We start from the raw sequence: 23562 nt of genomic DNA on the forward strand, positions 1-23562 counted from the left end.
AGAGATGGTATCAACGTATCATTGGCTTAAGTACGTCAACGACAGTGTATGGGCCACCCGAAGAAAATGCCATTTTTTCATAATTTCTTTTCCATAGAAGTAGCTGGTGAAAAAGTGGTGATTAACCTTTGCTGGTTTGGTTGTCTGATAGAGGTTTGACATAGCAGTGCTGATGGATTTTTAGCAGTTCCCTAATTCACTACTTGATGTATCTTTTTTGAATGATTAACCTGAAAACTTTTTTACTTTACCAGATGTACTATTGACTAATTGAATTGTTTACATCTCTTGTAGATTTAGGTTCTCTTCTTCGGAATCAACTTTTGCTGATATTTCCATATAACAGCATTCACAGCCTGAGCTTTGCCTAATAAAGCCACTGGTGTATTTCCAATTTTATTAGAAACTAAACACCTAAATTTGATATAGGCTACTGCAAACATTTACAAAAGGCTACACTTTCCAATGGCTCAATCCCCTGTAAGAACTGGATCTTCATGCACTACAGCTGTTTACCAAGGGCGTAACTCTCAAAAGCTACCTTAACATATTTTTACTGTTCTTATTTTTAATTAGAATTTTGTTATTTGTATATGTGGTTTTAGACTTTTAGCATAAAGGGATATCTTTATCCTTGAAACTGGCATCTCTATCAAAGCTAAACACTTTCACCCAATATGTGAACTAACCTTATAAGATTTTTTTGCTACCTAGTAACCTCTTAACAAACCTGTGCAGTCTGCTAGGGTAAAAAATCCCTTAAAATTTGAGCACATTCTATTTAACAAAAGTTAAAAGAATACTTCACCACTTGTTGTATCAAATGCAGTTTATCATTAATTCTCAACAGTAATCCATCAGCAGATATTAGTAGAACTAAAAAGCAGATTCATAGGCAATCACTATGCCCAATAGTACAAATTATTAACGATAACAAAAAACTGATGACATAATTATGTTTAATTAACATATAACGGTAATGATTTTTTCGTTCTTGACAAATATCATTTACTCTTTTGCGTAGATACACATAGCCATTTCAAAGATGAATGAAGAAGTTGTCATCTTATTCTAACGAAGCTGTTTATATTATGAGACGTAGAGGGCATAACCCTTAATTACAACGTAAATATTTCTATGCATTCATTTTCTGCATTGCGTAGGTTTCGAAGGATATACATCTATAGGCTAAATCACCAAAGTCCGTCGAGTTTCGCCAAAAGAACATATTAGAATACGTATACACCTAACCACGTCTAATTATTACCGCACTACCTGAGATCTAACTCTAGGGATATGTTTCCGGTTCGGAAATTGGTAAAGTATAGGAAAGTACTAGCTGGGTGTCCTGGATAAGTTTCGTCGTACATACGCGCAGATTGTAATGCATACTCAAAGTTATGCTGCACATGTATGTTTTATACTTTTGTTTACGTTTAATTGCCAACGGATTTGAAAGAATTGTGGTTTAACTCATTTTGATAATCATGCAGAATGTTAGGCATTTTTTATTTCGCTAGGAGTTCTTGCTCAACTTCTGTTTGCCTAGATGCATCTCGAAATTTATAGCTCGCAGCAGTGATTTGATTTGTTTAATTGTATTTCAAACAACTTTTAACTTATTGAAAAAGATAAACACTTTTAACTACTACCGAAAGTCAATAGTGAGAATACAATTACAATCAGTGAATACAAGCAGTCTTTACTTAATGATAGAAGAATAGGCAGAATAGATAACATCAACTGCATGTACTACATCTATCTATGTGTATTATACGGTAGCCTCACGGTTGTTTACATTCACATGCTAGAGATAAATAAAAATAAAGGTTCAAATTTAATGTACTAGTGGAAAGTTTACACTTATTAAAAGTTCAATAGTACACTGCAATGTCAATAGCTTACAGTTTAATAGAAAACGAAGAATATTAACTTTTGTATGTGTTTACATGAGGCGGAGCATTTTTCTGTTTTCCACCATGCTCAAGGAGTATAAATAACACTTCAACGTTCCACTATTTCGTTTAATGTTAATTCCGGTGTCATATACATGGTCTTCTGCTGTGTTATTGTTTTAATAACCTATTCATCTTATCTTGTTGTTTTCATGGTTTTGATATTAATGCTTGGTTTTTATTTCGAACTACCTAGATCATTACTCAAACCTTCAATATACAAGCACATTTAGATATAGTATACATTAAATTGTGAGCTGGATATAATTCAATTAACTAGCATCTTGACCACTTAAAAAATTAATCGAGCTTCGCATTTGTCAATACCAGATTTTTGAGAGTGTAAATCTAAACATGTAATTAATTTAGTAAAAATGTATAAAATATTAACAAGAAATTTCAACATAAAAATACCTGGAGAAGGATCAAGGTTTGATACTATCATCTGGAGCCTAAAAATAACTATGAATGTTTTATAATACTGAAGGGCAGTGCAACACCGACTATACAAGCTATCCTTACTAGTGCGTAAACTTCTAGGTTCATATTTCAGTGCTTACTAAAGTGTCCTTTACAATTTGCGATGTAACGACATCAATTTAATGCACCGTTAGTTTAAATTAGTAGTACCTAATGCTTTAATAGGATGACCGTTAAATTTAAATAGGTTTAAAATTTAATAGTTATAGACCTTTGAATTTCACTTGCATAACATGTAAACTATTCTACATCGTGCGAAAACACATTTGCTATTGTTGATCACAGGAACATTCTGACAGATTTGTAGCATATTTCAATAGTGAAGTATGTGAGGCTCAATTCCATAGCATTAACTTCTAAATTTTCCTTCTTTTCTGTGAACTAATTAAAGCTTTTTTTGAATTGGTTTTAACAAGCTAAACAGTCAAAACATTTCTTAAGTTTAGTTAACTTACATTGATTGATAGTTTTTTGCATTAATACAATTATACAAATATACTATGAATACATCTTTTATAATGTAACTTTTTCAAAATACCTTACCCAACCAAAGGCTTGAAAAGGTTTTTTCCCATAACTCATTAGCAAGTCTGACAGTTGCAGGGGAGTAGCCTCTAACCTTCCCGTATAAATGGCTGGGCACTGTTTGTTTATTTTAGGTTGTAGTTTTGAGGTTAATAGCATGTAATTTAAACTAGATGGGTAACAAGGTAAAAGTTTACACATTATCGTTGGGTATATGCAACCGTTCGTTGGTATTGGTTGAAAGTGGGAGCTTGGCTGACTTTTCTTATCTGAGCAGAGTATTTATTTATAACTTAGTGTTTCTAATTGCTAGCATGAAACCTGTCTCAGATCCCTGGCTATTTGTTTTCAGCGGTTTCCCATCCTATGCTGTTACCAGTTGTATGTCAGATTTTTGTACCTTATGCTCAAGTAGTTCGTGTCATTGCTCTTTTATAATCTGAATACTTGAAACACTACTTCATTTTAGCCGTAAAGTATGTAGACAGAACCAATCAGTATAAATGAATGAAAAGCCATTCTCATAGGTTATGCCCCTTTCAGAGTTCATAACCTAGATTAACCCCTAAAAAGACCTAATGCGTAACAAAGTATGTTTTGTGATTCATGAAAAGCAAACTGACGAGGATCAATAGACTAGTAAATGGCACTTTAGCGTTTTGGAATGTTTCAATTATATAACTTGCTTTAAACTCTTGCTTCGTTCCATCCTATGCAATTTTTTAGATACCTGACAATAACACCGATTTAACTTGTAGTTGATCATTCTCTGTGTGCGTTACACTAAACCAGCAGGTAACAAAAGTTTATATCACTGATGTAGTAAAAACCTAACTCTGATGTGAAATCTCTGTCCACAAAACTTGATTTCATAACGTGAAATCCAAAGTACGCGCACTTGACTTAATGCACATCTTTTCTGGCACTTTGAAATTTTTATATAAAAATAACATAAAAATTGGATATCATGACTCGAGACCTAATATGCTGTGTAAGTTTATAAAATAATTTTTCACTCAGAAAATTCTAGTATGCTCATGATTGTTTAGCTGACATTTGAATGTTGATAGCAAACTCATAAATGTGTATTTAAATAGACAAGTTTAGCATTTCACGATGACACTTGCTGAATGACTAATAATCTACCATACTGTTTTTTGTCATCAATGTGCTTTGCGCCTTCACAATTATTGACATTGCTCTCCTAATATTCTGTCACCTTGATTATGAGTATGCAGTGTTTTTCAAGGTCTAAAATTCACACTTGTCTTTTGTAGTCTGCATCGTTGATTAGATGAAGGTTTTTAGTATGTGGTGAAAAGACTCGGAACCGCCGGTTGTGCTGAACGGAATGGACATTTTACGCATGAAACTACGTGGAAAGGCAAAGCAGCCGGATGAAGCCAAAAATAGTACAACCAATGGAAAGTTGGTAACATCCTTGCCTTCAGAACTGACTGCTGATGCATTTCGAAACCATTGGAAACAGTCTCTGGCTGTTATTAAACGAACAGAGTCTGGAGATGGCAAAGGGTAAATATTCTAGATATTAGTTAAAGGATTTTATCATGTGACTTAAGGCAACCTTCTGAGCTGATACTGAGTTGCAGTTGCATGTAATATAACCTTTATTCTTTGAAATCATTTTGCTAGCTTTTATAGTAAATTTTTAAGATTTTTGATGTGGGAAATCGTTGCTTAAGTCTAAGCAAGCGCCTCTAGCGTGAGTGCTGTTGACCAAACAAGTTTGCACTGACAGCTTTAGAATGCATTTGAGTGCATATTATTTAAAAAGTAATTGTAGAAATCTGATAGCACCTAGTAGTTGCCATAAGCGTTGTGGCTTATCACCGATGTTCAATATCACAATATAGACTATGTTTGCATGGTACGGATGATGTGGAATTGTGCACGTATTGAGTTATTGTGTGATAGAGTTTAATGGACATTCACATGTAGTGGACTAAAACAGGCTCTTTTTTAAAAAAGATATGGAATTCTGCATTTGCTTGCGCATCATTCACAAGTGCCGTTTCCATTTTTCGCAGGCATGAAACATCTGCTAAATGTTAGTTCACAAGTAAGAAAACTCACTTGACTTGTGAGTTGTTGCTGTTTCCATTTTGCATATGACACAAACTTGGGTATTAACTGTGTCATATAAACACTGATGGACTGGTCGAACCTCCCCCTTAAGCTGGTCGTATACAGCAAGACAGCCTTACTATTATTACAGGGCCCTTACGGTAGATGGGGTGAGCACCGTCATTCACAACATTGAGAAGATGAGCGACTTCCTGTCCTCTGAAGAAGAGGAAAATGGCCAGCAGGGTCGCTGCCTTGATTATCTTCTCGCTGAAGATATTTTAGAGCAGCTGGTCAGGTGGTGTCTCACCTCTGGTGTCTATGAGAATAAGATCAAGTACGAGCTACTCAAGATCCTTGAAAGTCTCATAGGGTGAGTTAGAAGAGTAGGGCTCGTGTAGTAGGGCTCGTGTAATAGGGCTCGTGTAGTAGGGCTCGTGTAGTAGGGCTCGTGTAGTAGGGCTCGTGTGGTAGGGCTCGTGTGGTAGGGCTCGTGTGGTAGGGCTCGTGTGGTAGGGCTCGTGTAGTAGGGCTCGTTTAGTAGGGCTCGTGTAGTAGGGCTCGTGTAGTAGGGCTCGTGTAGTAGGGCTCGTGTAGTAGGGCTCGTGTAGTAGGGCTCGTGTAGTAGGGCTCGTGTGGTAGGGCTCGTGTGGTAGGGCTCGTGTGGTAGGGCTCGTGTGGTAGGGCTCGTGTGGTAGGGCTCGTGTGGTAGGGCTCGTGTGGTAGGGCTCGTGTGGTAGGGCTCGTGTGGTAGGGCTCGTGTGGTAGGGCTCGTGTGGTAGGGCTCGTGTGGTAGGGCTCGTGTGGTAGGGCTCATGTATTGAATCTATTTTGGTGCCAGGTTGGTTGATTTTTGTGTTTGCGATGCGACTTGTCTATTAAACATGTAACATGATATGTGAAGCAGGAAGTAGGACTGTGTAGTATTTGTGCTAGGAATCGGTATAGCATGAGCTAATATTGGGAGCATGATAAGACCTGGGGTAAAGGGATAATTCTAACTTTTTATAGGCAAAGCAGTCAGCCCCTGCTCTATCACAAACCAGTGATAAAACCGTTACTGGCGTTGTTGGGGTCATGCATGAACACCACTCTGCCTGAAATAGAAAACCATGTGATACTTCTACTTCATCAACTCTGTGTTTGCATCAGCAGGAATCCTCAGGTACCCTTCTCATGCTTACCTGCTTTTTACATGTGTCTTTAGTTTATGGATACAGGTCAGTGGTTAGGAGTACAAACTCCGTACTCTAGTCAGTGGTTAGTAGGACAAACTATGTACACTAGTCCGTAGTTAGTGGTACAAGCTCTGTGAACTAGTCAGTAGTTAGGAGTACAAGCTCTATGAACTAGTCAGTATATAGTTAGGAGTACAAGCTCTGTATGTAGTATGTACAGTAGACAGTGGTTAGTACAAGTTCTTTGAACTTGTCAGTGATTTAGTGTAGGCCTATGCTGAAAATTGGATGAATTAGGTAGGCGCCTTTGGGCATTAAGGCGTTCCGACTACAATCAGAATTTCAGGAGACATATATATGGCAATTTTTGCCCTGGTTGTGGTATAGGGTGGCGCACGATACCCAAGTCAGTACGGGTCTGTTGATAATGGATAAGCAGATGTTTGATGGTGCATCAGAAAAAGCCGCTGATTAAGATTTTAATGTCTATTTCAATGTTCATAAGTTGCGATTACCAGATGCTAGTTTTTAACAAATGTATTTGGTGAACATTAAAAACTTTTTATTGAATCCTACTATGGGTTTTCGATAGTGTAACTACTACATTGATCACATGTATCTGAAAGTGGCATGTAGAAGCTAATTCCAAATTTATGTTGACGCAGTGGACTAAATCATCTTGGATCTTAATGCATGCTCCATTCCATGATAGATATTTTTTCAACATCTGGTCAGCCACACCCTTCTAGGTTGGTGTAGAAATCCAAAGCTGCGCCATTGACCAGAGCTACTAGCTGCCTTGATAGATTATTGTCAGGAGGTTAGTGGAGGTTTGAATACAACCTTTACCACTTTCTTAGAATTGCAGAACAGAAAATGGAACGTGTCGGCTTCTTAGCATTTTTTACAGATAAAACCACAATCATGCTAAAGTATGAATGGAACCCAGTTCCTCCCCATGAATGCACAGGGTTTGTCCACCACCCAGTTTTAAATATATTGGCTCACTATGCCTGGTAGCAGTTCTCAACATGGCTTACAGAATCAATCAAAGCGATCACTATTTTTTAAATGTATCAAAACTGGATGAGGTATTGAACAGACACCAACATAGCTAAACCATGCGTTATGTGAGAAAGTTGTTACACGTTTCCTTGTAAAAGTATAATCTCATTACCGGTGGACATGAGTTAGCCATTATAAGTGAGTAACTCGTGAGTTGGCATCTGATCACTCCAGTGAGTTGGATATATCTCAAATCAGGATATATCTCAAATCAAGGCGTCAGGTTGATGTACAGCAAACTTAGTCTCACCTGAATATGATTTGAAATCACATTTAGCTCAAATCCATTTCAGGCAATAATTATTTCTATAATAAGACGCTATTCTTTGTTAACAATGACAATAACTTGTTATCACCAGGTCTAGTGATAACATGCTATCACTAGACCTGGTGATAATTTGTTATTGTCATTTGAGTTACATAAATACGATTCCAAATCATATTCAGTTCAGACAAATTAAGTGAATGTTAATCTGTTGTTTTAAAGGTCTGTTGCAATTTAATACTGTAACAAAATTTTCTCGGTAAATTGTCTTTCTAAAATGACGAAAGATAATTCATTTTATTCCAAAAATGGTTTACTATGAGCCACTTCTGGTATTCAGATATTGTATTTAGTGTTGTGACAAAAATGCCGGCGTCACTATGACTTTCTATGAGTGCTAGTATGCTTGCCAGTCCAGTGCACTGTGAGAAACCGTCATGAGTAAACACAGTATGGAGAATAATCCTGGTGCCCCCGACTTGATTCTTGTGTGAGGTAATCTTTTTTCTCAAAGATCTTCAGGTGGCTTTAGACGAACAGACTGACACTGCTCTAACTATAGTTAAGATTGATAAGCAAGTTTTCAAGCAGGTTGATATTCCATAAAGAAAGTTCTCAGAGGTGAACTAGAGGATTTAGCATGGGTTTGCTCTTACCTTAGCCAGATTGATATTTCCCCAAAGCCATGTTTGAATATTCAAAAAATTAACAAAGATACTAAAGCTGTTGATTCAAGTCAGATCAAATCTTTGAATTGAACGAAACCAAAGGTATGCATGTAAATCATTTAATTTGCAAGTGAACTAAATCATTGGCTTGGCCCAAGTTCTGGGTAAGTAATTAAAATAAAGGAATAAGTTCAGTATTTATCAATCTATACTTTATTTAGCTGCAGCGTTGAAGACTCACACACTTGCCTTGTGCTATGTTTCTAAACATTCTAGAAAATTAGTCATTTCTAAGAGTTATTTATTCCTAGTAATATTAAGGGACTATCACTGTAGTGATTCTTGCGTTTTACTTCAATGTAGAGGAGCGACGCTCTCTGCCCGGACTTGGTAATTCCTGTGTTTTATATTTGCTAATGCTTTTGTGTGATAGACTTGTCCTTTCTTTGTCCAGTCTATTACTATAGAGGTGACCGCACTGCTTGCACCTTGCAGCTCTTTCTTTTCCTTTGAATAAATACAAGCTCAGTGTATGACAGGGATGGGCAAGGGTCAATCCTGCGCATAAATTGAACAAATGACATTAAACTGTAAAAGTCAGAAAAGACTTATGTCACTACCTTCTTACAAACAACGAGATAACAGCAAATATGTACCCTATCTAGGTACATTATATCAGCTATTTGTGTCTTTGATCAGTTCTATTCTTGGTTTAGGTAAAGTAATCACGCTGTTAATCTCATCATTTTAAAATTTAAGAGAGAAGTTTAATGGGCCTGATGAAGAGATGAAAGTAGATAAAATACATAGCAGTTGCTATTAGAGTCAAATATTTTGAGTAAATTGGGTAAACTTGAGGGCCTGCCTATAGAGGATTTGTGCCTGAATTCTATAACTACTTATATGGATATATGAGCACGTTGTTCCGAAAGGATTGACCTTTCCATAACTGTTGTACCCTGAAGCTGTTTGCTATAATCCAGGCTGGCAATTTTAGCTCAGGCGATTGTAAAAGCTGTCAATAATGATATTGAAGCGACCGCTTGCATTTGAACACTGCTTTATACTTCTGCCAGATTTTGCTGCTTTCTTTAATTGCCCTGACAGTGTAAATGGATTCTTTCAGACATTTTTTCACGTTATCACATTACAAGGGAGATAATTTCTGTTATTTTTCTATCAGTGTCGGTGTGTTCACGCATCTGATATGGGAGTTATTTATAATATAGTTTCTTCGTACATAATTCACATGACAAGGGAGGATTTTATTTCTACTTCGAACACCTTGCACTTGTTTGTGTTTTTATAGCTCAGTGCCCTTGTTGAACAAACTGTAGGTTCCAGTGTGTTTGCATTGTTGAACATAGGTTCTCGTGTGGTTACTTGTATCATTATTCTCAGCCTACCAATCTGCCATGACATGCACTGTTAGTACTTTATCTATCTGCCATGATACACATTCTTCTTACTGTTAACACTGTCTGCCATGACATACACTCTTCTAACTGTTAACACTATCTGCCATGACATACACTCTTCTAGCTGTTAACACTATCTGCCATGACATACACTCTTCTAGCTGTTAACACTATCTGCCATGACATACACTCTTCTAGCTGTTAACACTATCTGCCATGACATACACTCTTCTAGCTGTTAACACTATCTGCCATGACATACACTCTTCTAGCTGTTAACACTATCTGCCATGACATTCACTCTTCTGACTGTTAACACTATCTGCCATGACATACGCTCTTCTTACTGTTAACACTACCTGCCATGACATACACTCTTCTTACTGTTAACACTATCTGCCATGACATACACTCTTCTTACTGTTAACACTATCTGCCATGACATACTCTTCTGACTGTTAACACTATCTGCCATGACATACACTCTTCTTACTGTTAACACTATCTGCCATGACATACGCTCTTCTTACTGTTAACACTACCTGCCATGACATACACTCTTCTTACTGTTAACACTATCTGCCATGACATACACTCTTCTAGCTGTTAATACTATCTGCCATGACATACACTCTTCTAGCTGTTAACACTATCTGCCATGACATACACTCTTCTAGCTGTTAACACTATCTGCTGTTTAGTATTAGTATTATATACTGATTTCAGTCTGTTGATGGACGTAACAAGGTAACACAACTCCTCTTTCTGTCTGTTCATCTTTGTTCATAAGAAAATCTCTAATACTGGTTGAGTGCTTATGCCTTTCTGCTGTGCGCTAGCATGGGCTTCTTGAACTTTCCTTTCCTTTTTGTTGTGGTTAGTAGTGTCCGTAAACTGCAAGTGTCAAGGCTGACTTAGCTAGTCATATTTATATTGAGTTATCTTTATTTGAAACCCAAACATGCATCATTGATCATATTTAATGGATGATATTTAAAATGAGAACTATTTACAGACAGACATGAATTGGTTATTTTGTTCCATTTAAACATTGAATTGCTAGAAAGTGTTTTTATACCATTTGCATAATTCATCAAGTTAAATATGAATAAGAGTGAGAAAACTATATAAACTAATTTGTGGAGACTTAGTCTAAAGTATTTTATACTATACAAGCGAAATCACAGAATCTCGGCTATAGATACAGTAACTGAGTTGTAAAGGGACACGGCTTGCCTAGTCTCAGCTGGAGTTGTCTAATGTTTTTCTTGTTTCTGCATCTTGCTACTAAGACTCATTGCATGGGCAAGCTTGTCCACAGCTTCTGTTAAAATGTCACATTTGTGATATACATTCTTTTATTCTTTTTAGTTTTGAGGTATATGTTCATTGTACAGCAACATAGTTTCCTGTGAAACAACTGTGCATGAAAATACATTTTCACCAAATATATTTTAAAAAGTCAAATATTTGACCTTGGCGCTCATGTTAATTTGAATTAGAAGATCCTAAGATTACTAAATCGTCATCTTTGTACAAGAAAATACAGTGGAACCTCTACTTACAAAAGACTACCCATGAAACTTCTAAGTGACGAAATGCCTTTTCGTAAAAGTGTTACGTCGACTTGAGAAAGAGGTTTTTTGATATGAAATACCGAAAGACCTTTTGTACTTAGCCCTTTTTTTATGTTTAGGAAGCATAACAAAAATAAAATACAAAAAAGCAAAAAAAAAATTTTTATTTCACTGTGTGTGTTCATTTTCATACATCATGTCTCAGCTGTCAACTGTTGTTTGCTTCCTCCCTCTGTTGTGTAATTTGGAGTTATCATCTATCACATGCAGAGTATGATTAGTCTCTAGCAATGCAAGCTCTGTGTTTTCTGTATGACCACTTACGGCTTTCAGTCTGTGCTGATGTAAATAAATTTTTTCTACATTTTCCTGTTTTTCTCAAAACACTTATTCTGAGCGAAACAACACCAAAAACAACAATACTACACCCACCTCATCTGTTCACCACCATTCCACTCACTGGTTTTCGCTTAGTGTTGTTGAGATGGCTAGCGCCAAAGGCAAACAAATGTACCATTCGCTGTTTATATTCCTTTGTTTCTCTGTTCTTTCTTGAGCACTTTTTTATTTAATACGTAGTAATAGAATTGTAACATGTATTTGTTACAGATTTAATGATCACATATATTTATATTTCATACAATCTTATTTTTGGGTTTTGAGGTGGCTCGGAACGAATTAGTGCATTTATATGGTAAAATGCGCTTCTACATATGAAATTTTGCACTTACGAAACTGATTCAGGATGACTTAAGTTCGCAAGTAGAGGTTCCACTGTAATTGCTGTTATTTTGTGAGAGTAACACTCGGCAAATTTTTATTTATTTGTAAATCAAGCATTGGAAAGGTGCAAGTAAAAATGTAACAATGCAATTATGCCTTTGTGCAGTTTAGCAATTATTTACACTGCATTATGTGTATCGACGACTTCTTAAGCCTTGATATGATGCAATACATTGCAATCTGCATAGCTATACTTACAGTTAATGTACATATTATAGAATAGATGTAATAATGAAGTCTTTGTTTGTTGCAGTACTTAGAGCTTTTCTTCAATGTAAGCTATCTCTCAGGCCAGAACAACTTCCTTATATTTTGCTTGCTTATACCGTACATCCACCGGGAAGGCTCCCTCGGACAGCAGGCTCGAGACGCTCTCCTGCTCATTATGGCTGCATCTGCCAGAAATCAGGTTATTGGCAAATATATTGCCAGCAACTCAGATTTCTGCCCTGTAAGTGTTATTATCTTTATTATTACTATTATTAGTTCATCTCGCAGTATCTGATAAGGAGGTTTGTCTGTTTCTCAGGATGGCAGCTTACATTTTATAGAATTGGCTCGTTTATGATTTTACCCCCATTTGCAGACGGCAAACTATACTAACGAATAATCCCTTTTATTTTGTCACCTTTACATGTATTTTGATTGACCTCTTGCGCTGTCTATGAGCTTTACTGTAAAAATCTAAGGCAATTTAATTTCTGGATGACAATGCTATAGAGATAAGATGTGCTTTTTGGTATTTGACATACCGTAGGTTAAAATTTCCATTAAAGGTTGACTTGCAACAAAATTCACATTACCGTTATTTGATATGAAAAGATTCACTATGTCTTACTCTGTTGTGTTGTAGGTGCAAAATATGTGGAAAGGTGATTACAAGCTCTTAAAAGCTCAAAAACGAACAGAAAATCGCAGCCACACGAGACCGCCGTAGTTTGGATTCCCTTTCCAAAACGGCTCAAATGTGATGTAGTTGTGAGAGATGGTTTCTGTTTACACATTCTTGCAACCTTATTCGTCGAAATATTTTCACAAATATACTTCACGTCTATTTTATCGTCATCGTAATGCTGTCACTTTTAGCACTGATATCTTATAACTTACCGTAAAAAATGGTTAAACTTTTCAACCTTACCTCGAATGAGTACATATCATTGTCTGATAATCATGACGGGCCTGTTGGTCACCTGTGATAATCGAAAAGTGCTGCAAAAATTATTTGCCAAGTATTGGGTCACATGATCAGATTACGACTTGATTGAATAATGCCGAAACAAAACTGTAAAGTAGCGAGCATCTATATTTGATACGGGGTCTTCGGTAAAACCGAAGTGTTTGTCATAAACTAGTACTACGATGAGTTTTATATTGAGCTTTGTATTGGCCTTTCAATTCACGTGAGAATATACGTGACAAGACGATAACCAAATTTCGTGGTTACGTCATCGAAATAAAGAGATTCCAATCTACGGCGGCTTTTCGTTTTTGAGCTTTTAAGAGCTTGTAATCACAATTCCACATATTTGGCACTTACAACACAACAGAATAAGGCATGGTGAATCTTTTGATACCAAATAACTGTAATGTGAATTTTTTTGCAAGTCAACCTTTAACATCTATTTTCAATATATTTAGAAAACATGTTTGGTCTAGATTTCTGTGTGTTAGAATGTCTGGAAGGAATGTTATCACTTTTTTGTGAAACCATATCAAATGTGTCCAAAGTCAAAGTCTGATGAGCCTAAATAGGTTATCTTGTCTGCAGCTGTTGACTGTATTTGTATAACATCATTTCTATACTAAAATTTCTTACTAATTGTGAATGATTCATGTTAATTTGCTTAAATCATTATTTGAATGTTTACTTTAAAGTAGTTGGATGTCAAGCTAGTTTTTATTTGCAAACATCCTTTTATTGACCTCGTATTAAAGTTTAATGAGTACGCGTTGAAGTATAGTGTGTCAGTCGTTGTAGCGTAATATACTGGACTCGCTATAAATGAGTGGCATCACTGCTCACTAGGTTAGTAAAAGGTAGCATAATCACATCCCGCCTGCTGTTTACAGCTTCAGAATTCTCATCCACTAACGCCTATGGTATTTTTTTCTACAAACCCTAATGTGTTTAGTATCTGAATATATTGATGCACACTGTAAGTCATACAGACTACTCCTTGAGGGTCTGTGGCATTAATATGATTTTCGGATTCAGGATGGCTCTTGGGAATTAATAGAGCTCATATTGAAATATTTATATTGAGCTGCAGCGTAGCTGCTATTCTAGTGGAACTAGACTCATCTCTAGGTTTACTCTGCAATTATAGTTCATGTATAATATAAGGCTAAGTATGTACTTGCTCTTGCACTACAAGCCTGAGGGGCTGTTTGCAAAGTCATTATGAAGCCTGCGTTCTTTCTAGGTACTAGCCACTGGGTTAAGTGGTCTGTACTCATCCTTACCGCACAAGATCAGACCGGAAGGCCTGGAGGACTGGTACAGGATAGAAAAGGAACTCTATTTGGACATGCCAGATGTACAGATGATTATTAACTGCCTCGAGTTCTGTAATGCGGTGGTTCAGGTTGGTGCATTGCATCAATTTTTACCCACTAATACTAAGTTTCCATACAGTAATAGTGTCGTGACACCGGGTACGCCAGTGCTGAAGCACTACGCTGAACCGGCAAGCAGATCATGTTTCTGTTGGGTGCTATAGTAGAGAGCCAGTTGTTTTTGTAGGGTGCTATAGTAGAGAGCCAGTTGTTTCTGTAGGGCGCTATCGTAGAGAGCCGGTTGCTTATGTAGGGTGCTATAGTAGAGAGCCGGTTGCATGATGCATATGAAGCAAAAAGAAGCAAGACCTATGCGCACGCAAAAGTGCGATGTCGTTGGTCGCTAAGACTGTTATTATGACACAAAGATGGCGCATCGCATGGATGTTTCGCTTCCAAATAGCGAAACTGAATCACAACGGAATGAGAGCTACATGGCTGTTTCTGTGATGGCATTGCAGCGCCATACGGGGTTGTATTGCTACGCTATCACTCTATGAAAACTTAGGGAAGAGCGCACATGTCATTCTGAAAATACCTTCATCGTCTAACTTGTTGGCTGTAATTCAAGTATTTTACTGATTCTGTTGCATTGTTCTGCATCAGCTACTTTCAACATTGGCTAGCTGGATTCTCTTCACTTTTACAGGCATTGAGATTGAACTTGTGTTTGGTTTTAGGTAGCTCATGAGCTTGTTGGGGAGCAACTGATTGAGTATATATACAATGGCTTTCTTCTGCCTGTCATGGCCCCTGCTCTGATACAGGTTGGTGTTTGTTTACCTCCTTTCTGTCATGGCCCCAGGTCTGATACAGGTTGGTGGTTGATATCTTCGTACCTAAAAGAAGACATTGGCTTAGTTTACTCCCCTTTTTAACTGTAAGTTTTAAGCTTGTTTAATGTGCAATGCTTAGGTATATTTATGTATATGCCCTACTTGATTTTGGATGTCCTCAAACTTATTCCTTCATGAGTGTGAGATCAGAAAGGGATTTATCTTGATCTGCATCTACTTTGAATTTTTTTATCTCATTCATGCAGCAATTTCAAAAAATTATTAGGTAACCTTATGTCAGATACAGGTAGCTAATTGTGAAACATTTTTGACAAATTCAATTTGGTATTTTTTGCTTTGTTTTATGTTATTTTTTGATGAAAATGGCTTAGATGGATTGTTGTCGCTTCATACCCACAGAATTAAGCTATGACATGAATATCGGTTATTGAGTTGATTGATTTGGGCAAATCTGTTAAAGCGCTACACTTGCTCTTTCTGAGCTTTGTGCATATGCTTGATATGTTAATATGGATAGGTAACTCCTAATTTTTTCTTGGAACGTCTGCTGTTTGGAAATTAAATTTTGCTATTTTCATCTGTTTGATTCTTTACTTAGATCTGAAGAGTATCTGCCTTTTTAATAGTTGCTCTCTCACATATTAACATAACCCTATGTGCATGTGAAACAAGGACTAATAATCTTATTTCAGAATTCCATAGAGGAGCAAGTTTCAGCTATTGCTTACCTTGAGCTGTTCATACGAACCGTAACTGAACCTTCCCTTCTACGGGCCTTCCTTCAATTCATACTCACTACCAAGCATGATGAGGTCATCTTGCTTGACTGGCTTATTGACAGGATCAGCAGCAGCACAAAGGTAATACCCTAGGACACTTATATTTCGCTAGTATTTAGTTTCGTGAGTAGCACACAGAGTAAAATTTCGCTGCAACTTAATTTCGTGGCTCTGATGAGTGCGAAAATGTAGTGGTGTGAAAATAAATGCAGTGGAAAAAACATTACATTCCTCAGGTCCAGTTCACTAATAAGAAAACAATTCAATTTGGGAATAGTTCGTATTTGTAAACCACAGATTGAAATGTGTGGGTGAGATCGACAATTCAATTTGATCACTTGCTGCCATTTGTTTCTTAGACTATCAATGACGTCTAGGTCCCTCCTACCGTGACTTTCACACTCTAATCCCAAAAAGAAGAAAATAGATAGGTAACAACCAACTTCCCAACCAAAACTGTATAACCCTTACGTTGCCATAAACGCATTTATGCGTTTTCTAGGGGTCACTGACATAAACGCATTTTCTGACTTTCTCAGCAATTGTCTGGTAACCTCATTTTATTATTTGTTGACCACATAACCCACGGTCTTTAAGTGTTTTATGAAATTGACTGTGTTGTCCGAAGATTTCTTTATAAAATCAGCCTAAAAAAACGAAGCAATTTTAAACCTTTGTTTGAGAATTTCTAATCTAAAAACGAACATTTTTCTGTGAGTTCATTAACTACCCCGCGCGAGTCATAAAACAGGTAATTAGTTGTTGATGACATAATAGCCAGTTTATATTTTCGTGATTATACAGATAATTAAAATAGAACTTGAAAAATACTGTATACATATCATGAAGCAATATCGGCAATTTCGGTAAAATGGCTGGCACTAGGCCGGTAACGAATTTGTACATGATTGGCAGTGAAAGAGATAATGTGGTTGGACCTGATGAGGGTTGATATTGTTTTTGGATGGTAATAAAATTCATCACTGCAATAATTATTCTTCAATTTTACGACTTCACTTACCAGACTTTCATTCTCACCAGTTACAAATTCGGTGACTAAACTGATATTGCTTTGCCATGCTGCTCAGTTGGTGTATTAGCTATAATGAGTTTACCAGAAATTTCCCATTTATCCTAACCACAGACGAAAGTTGCCTGCATTTCTAATATTACGATTTTATTGTGGATATCAATGAACAAAGCTATTTAACTTCGCGTTTTCGCTCGTTCGTTATGATAGTTTAGTTTCGCTCATTAAATTTTCGCGAAAGGATTACACCGCGAAAACGCGAAAGTTAGATGCCGCGAATACATAAGTGTCCTAGGGTAGTAGAGCTTCACGATTTTCAAAAATCATGATTTGGCTCGATATTGCAAATGGATGATTTGCAATATATTACGATATTATCATGTAAAAAAACTAGTAAAATTTGTGAATATTTTTGTATATGTGAACTTGAAAAGAAACTGTTTAGTGTTAACGATAATTAGAAAGATTTATTTCATGAATGCCTGTGGTGGTGGAAGGCCATTGAATGAGTGCATCACAAACCTAGAAGGCCTGTACATTTTAGTTCCAGTATTGCACTCTCTGAATATCGTCATTTGTGAGATAAATCGCTATTACACAATTATATTATTTATAAGATTGGTGATATCTCTTTAAATAGTGGTGATTTTCAAATCGTTTACATTAAAAAGCGCCACAGCCATCAAATCGCCATATCTTGAAGCTCTAGGCAATGGTTATAAACATTTTTGCTTAGTTTGATTTCGAGCAATGTTTTGTTATTCTGCGCGACCTACGACTAGTCTAGAGGATAAGGTCTGTCTGTTCATGTTAGTCTTTGTTGTTTTCATCTTCTGGATGACGCAGTCTGGTGGAATAGCCGCGTCATGGAAATGGTGGTAATCAGCAGATCTCTAATCTGGTGGAATAGCCGTGTCATGGAAACGGTAGTAATCAGCAGATCTCTAATCTGGTGGAGTAGCCGTGTCATTGAAACAGTGGTAATCAGCAGATCTCTAATCTGGTGAAATAGCCGCGTCATGGAAACAGTGGTAACCAGCAGATCTCTAATCTGGTGGAATAGTCGTGTCATGGAAACGGTGGTAATCAGCAGATCTCTAATGTGTATATTTGTCACTTTCAATGAAATGACGCCGAGTTCATCTTGTATTAACATTCGGTATATCGTTAACTAACCCGTGTACACTCCTCTTTTTAGCTCTGTATGGTCTCTCTTTCTCTCTTCAAGACTCTCGTAGAGCTCGACTGTGAAGACGTCATGTTTAGCCTGTGCTTCAAGTGAGTCACTCTTACTCATTTCCTCTTAATTGCAAAACATGCCAATGTGAGAGCAAATGCTCTCTTTGTCGCAGTTGCCTTACCAGGGTGAGGTTAGATCGAGTATATGCTAACCTCGTTGGTAGTAAGGCTAAATCAAAATGCTGGTCTAGAATCTTATCATTTGTCTTGCAGCTATAACTGGTTGTGAGAGCGGAGACATACATGCATACAATACATAACTCTTAGCTTAAGAGCATGGCATATATTGACATATCCTTTGTGTCTGTGACTGCGCCTTTGTGTGTACCTTTCTAGCTGGTTCTCCTTGCGCTCTGGGTCCATATACTTGTAGCAAGGCTGTTATATGTCTCATTTATCAAACGTGAGCCTGGTGGTCACACATGAACATTGCTAGCCTTGTGTAGCCATAACATTGACCTCTAGAGACTCCCTTACAGGTACCTCTACAGGATGACTCACATAATGCAGAGCCAGAAAAGAGCAATAAAGCAATTAGACATCTATGGTAACATTGCTGACAAGCTGCTTCAGCTTGAGCCAAGCTGCTGCCAGAAAGCACTGAGTGAGGAGCAACAGAGATTGCTCATCAGCTATAATGATGGGTGAGTAGCCTGATGACCATATATATGTCAAAGCATGGTTACTATGTCTGAGTCTGGTGTTTAAGCTATCTTGTGCTTGATAGCTTACTAAGGAGTTTGTACTAATTCATGTAGGAAGCATGTTGGGAGAGATTTATTTTTGTAGGTTTATTTTTAGATATATTGTCAGTCATCTTCCAGTGTGGCTTCCTTTAGTGTCATCCTTTAGTCAGCCATCCAAGCGTTAGAATGCTGTATTCTCATATTGAATGACCTGCTCTAGTGTGTCACTTTATAAGGCTGCCAATAAGTTTTAAGTGGCTGCTGCTATTGGCAAACCTTCGGCAGTCTTTAGTCTCCTCCCTTAGTTTTAAAGCTCATTGCCAGCTGGTTCCGTTTTTGTCTTGTTTGTTTAACAATAATATTGCATGGTACATGTATCGTGATCAGATTTAACATTGGTTGCTATATGTGATATTCATTCATCCACCTGCTCACTTTGTCATTTCAATTGACTCTTATAAGATATCCTCACACGAGCAGGTGAACAACTTGTGTTATAGTGGCGTATATGCTAATGCTCTCCACACCGCAACACATGATTTCAGTGCCTAATTCCATACATAGCAATATGATTTTTATTTACATGCTTTGTGTGCCATTTTTATCTTTTTATACCTGCTGAGTGTGCCACTCAACGCCTTCTGAGTTTCATATCTCTTTGCTTGCCGAGTGTAGTGTTTACCTTGCTACATGTACATGTTTCTTTCACTTACATTTACCAGTACAAAGCTGTATTTTGGTATATTACATTTATTCATATGTGCTAGCCTGCAGATATTGCTACGTTAGCATAGAATTTTATGATCTTAGGCTATTATCTAGTGCATATGCTAGTACACAGTTTTGGAACAAGTATTTTACTAGGAAGCACAATCCAGCCTAGCCGAATTGATGCTAGTTTCAATCATGATGTAAAAAGATGTAGTTTTAATTATTTGTTATGCCACTGAGAAGACGACTCTGCATATTTGCTGTTGTAGTTCATATTCCTTCGGATTACTAGTTTCTTACATTCTGTTTAAGCATAACAAAAATAATGCACTTTGTTTCTACAGATTTTCATTGGGTAGTGAATTTGACCTACTTTCCAATCTACCGTTTAACTTTGGATTTGGTAAAAATCGCTCAGGCCTTCTCAGGTATTACTCTGCAGGATTCGCTCATCTTGCCTTGTTCATTTGCCTTCTGCTCTCTGTTGATTTCTAACTATGATTTTAATATAATCGGTAACCACAGTTTTCACAAACTCTTGTATTCCCTGATTCATCAGTGATTTGGTAGACACAGCTATTGTGCATTTATGGGTGTTACAAAAATCTTTCAAAATATTGTATTCAAAGAACTTTTTGACTCCATCTGTTTTGTTATCAGAACTTTGAAACCGTTGAGGCATATCAGATCTGATTTCGGCTCCCTTCCTGTAAGAACTCTAGCTTGTAAGGAGTCTAGCCTTGTGGTTCAATTAACTTTACAGTTTGTTGATTAGACATAGCTAGTGACAGACAACAGAACACGACCTTTCTTAACAGGCCTTGACAATAGTTTTGTATCAGAGTAAAGGGTGATGATCCTGATTAGCCATGGCCACATGAATTAGCAGGTCACTTTACCTTTGCCCTTGAAGCTCTATGAATCTATTTGCATATAGCTGCTAGATAATGCAATTAATTTTTGTACTCTATAAGTACATGAATGTGTCATCGGCTCACCCGACTTGACACTTTATGTTATATGGAATTTTTTACAAAGTAGGAAGCAAAAACTTCACCAATTTTTCAAGTTATTTGGAATTTACGTTCTAGGAGCATCTACTGTATATGAATGTGTCACCTAGATGAGCCTGGCTTTAGTTTCTGCTTATTTGATTATTTACAAATATCTGTACCGTATTTGTCTGTTTGTAGCATATTTTCATCAGGGCATACGCCTACTCCCACCCATCTTGATGAATACAAGTCCTCTTATATGGACTACCTGGTCGAAGCTAAGGAAGCGATTCAAAGCTGCAGCAAGTACTGCAGCACATGGTGCTATGTGTATGATGGAGAAATACCTCCCTACAACGCTAGTCTTGAGACCATATCTTGCAGGTATGAAGGTTAACAAGCTTGTGGTGTTTGTAGACAGGATCTTTCTTGGATGTTTGTAGCTTTATGATTGGCTGATAACAGTTGTTACTACAAGTAAACATATAGAGTTCCATCCATAATAGTTTATCTTTTTCAGTTAAGATAATATTTAGGGAGTAAAATTTATAGCCCAACTCCCTTAAAAAAATATTGTACTATAAAAAACAATTAATTGCAGGACAAATTATGTCCTGTGATATTGTCTTCTTTTTACTGCAATAAATAAACCTAAAAACCTATCTTATTCTTTGGATGTCGCCTTTTTATTGAATACTTTATCTGCTGTATGAAACCTTTCTCTATTAAAAGACTCAAAACACTGATAAGTACTTCGAGTCTTCGACAAATGATATGCTTACATTTAGGGATAAAAAATTTTTGTGGATCATCGATTTTTAGTCTTTAGGATAACTTGTTCCCACTCATTAGGGATTACCTGTCCTCACTCATTAGGACCACCTGTTCTTAGTCGATAGGCTTTACCCTTTTTCAGTCATTAGGGATCACCTGTTCTCAGTCATTGGGGATCACCTGTTCTTAGTCATTAAGAATCACCTGTTCTCAGTCATTAGGATCACCTGTTCTCGGTCACTAGGGATCACCTGTTCTCTGTCATTAGGGATCACCTGTTCTCAGTCACTAGGGGTCACCTGTTCTCAGTCATTAGGGAGCACCACTTCTCAGTCATTAGGAATCACCTGTTCTTGCTCATTAGGGATCACATGTTGTCTGTAATGGGCTCAACTTCTGAGGGTTCAGCCAAGAAAATTTTTCATATCTTCATAATCTGATGATAACTAAGAAAATCATTATTTCAGCAGCAAAAATCGTAGCAGCAGCACTAGTTCTACGCACAAGTGTGACACACCAGATTGGAAAGAGGAAGATGATGTTCCCTTACTTCAGCTCAGCGCTAGTCCAGTCACATCTACTCCTCGCAAACATGAGAGGTAGGCCTTCTTAGTCTAGGTAGCAATGTAGATATGATTTAAACATAAGAGATAGCCCTTCTTAGTGCAGGTAACAATGTAGATATGCTTTAAACATGAGAGGTAGGCCTCCTTAGTGCAGGTTGCAATGGAGATATGAGTCTAGGTAGTCATAATAATATGTGGAACTGTTGTTTTTGAATAAAATTTGAAACACTTGCACCCAACAAAATCTATTTTAAACTTTTTAAAGACTGGTGATTAGTTTTGTGGCCTATTGGTTACAATTTTTATCGAGTATTTGAATGTATCTCTACTCTACATCGTGATGTTTATTTGCAGATGAACGATACCGGGTTTTGGTCTATTTGATGTTCTAAACCAATTTTCTACTGGAGACTTATATATATCCATATTAGGATCTCATTTTCCAATTTTTAATTCTGTTAGAAGTTAAACAATCTTTTAAAAAGTTTAATTTTGTGTGTGCTAAGTTTTGTAGGGAAAATTGTGTTGGAGTGTTATTTGAGTATTCTGTTGAAGCCTTTGACCTTTTCCTTAATTTATTAGGTGCGTAGTCGGTCATTTCAGTTTCATCAACGCATTATATCAATTTATATATATTTCTCGAAGTTTGTGTCTGTGTATTCGTCTGTGGATGTGATTGTCCAGATATAGCTATTATTTTAGCATTGCGCCGTCGTGCTACGAGGCCTCTGTTAAGAAGCATTTTGGTATAAGTATATGCAACACGAGGCTTCTTCGACTTGTTTTCGTTAGGGCTAATTTATTCCGCCCAATGATATCAACAATAATTGTATCTCGAGCTTAAAGTTTGGCGATTTTCAGACTGATTATATACGTTATTAAAAGATATACGTCGGTAAACTTGCCATGGCAAGTTAACCGTATCTATTATCCAGTATATCCGGTATCCGTTATAATAAAAACGATTCGCAAATGGATGAATGATAAGATTTCTGTTAAAAGTTTTAAGATCACTAAAATACATACTAAAACTTCCTTCAAGTATGTGTTTAGTAAACTAAATTCATTTAAGTTAGATTCAGTGTTTATGTTACACGTCTGTCTCAGAGGTAAGAACTCTCCACGTAGTACATTGCATTGTTATATTATTTTGGGTCTGCAGATAATAACCACAAAAGGCACCAAAGTCATTGTAGGTGCCTATAATTACTAAGGTTAACATAGTATTTTGGCACTATTTTTAATGATGTTGATTTTTACCAGGAGGTGATTGCATTAGATAATGACTATGGGTTTCTATTCCACTCTATGTACGTCTATAGCCTACGATATTAGCCTACATGTCAATTTTTGCATGCCAACACTTAAACGCACTGCAACCATATAATCGTATACTAAATTATTTTTGATTGTAATCGTAGCGAAATCGA

The 23562-nt window shown here is 36.9% G+C and overlaps 1 protein-coding gene across 2 annotated transcripts in view; it reads left to right on the top strand.

Moving 5' to 3' along the window:
• Nucleotides 1–1309: 1309 nt before the first annotated feature.
• Nucleotides 1310–23562, top strand: part of LOC137401412 (FHF complex subunit HOOK-interacting protein 1B-like) — a 41155-nt gene continuing 18902 nt past the window's right edge. The window contains exons 1-14 of one of the 2 annotated variants that reach the window (XM_068087744.1): nucleotides 1310–1411; nucleotides 4238–4493; nucleotides 5197–5418; nucleotides 6057–6210; nucleotides 8655–8690; nucleotides 12253–12450; nucleotides 14423–14584; nucleotides 15236–15322; nucleotides 16045–16212; nucleotides 18360–18439; nucleotides 18880–19044; nucleotides 19549–19566; nucleotides 20991–21176; nucleotides 22034–22165. In XM_068087744.1, the coding sequence (XP_067943845.1) occupies nucleotides 4312–4493; nucleotides 5197–5418; nucleotides 6057–6210; nucleotides 8655–8690; nucleotides 12253–12450; nucleotides 14423–14584; nucleotides 15236–15322; nucleotides 16045–16212; nucleotides 18360–18439; nucleotides 18880–19044; nucleotides 19549–19566; nucleotides 20991–21176; nucleotides 22034–22165 (1790 nt within the window). In that variant the 5' untranslated portion in view covers nucleotides 1310–1411; nucleotides 4238–4311. The remainder of the gene's footprint in view (nucleotides 1412–4237; nucleotides 4494–5196; nucleotides 5419–6056; nucleotides 6211–8654; nucleotides 8691–12252; nucleotides 12451–14422; nucleotides 14585–15235; nucleotides 15323–16044; nucleotides 16213–18359; nucleotides 18440–18879; nucleotides 19045–19548; nucleotides 19567–20990; nucleotides 21177–22033; nucleotides 22166–23562) is intronic. The other variant, XM_068087745.1, reaches the window with a different exon arrangement.

The sequence above is a fragment of the Watersipora subatra genome, chromosome 8 (genome assembly GCF_963576615.1).
Source record: "Watersipora subatra chromosome 8, tzWatSuba1.1, whole genome shotgun sequence".
Classification (NCBI taxonomy): Eukaryota; Metazoa; Bryozoa; class Gymnolaemata; order Cheilostomatida; family Watersiporidae; genus Watersipora; species Watersipora subatra.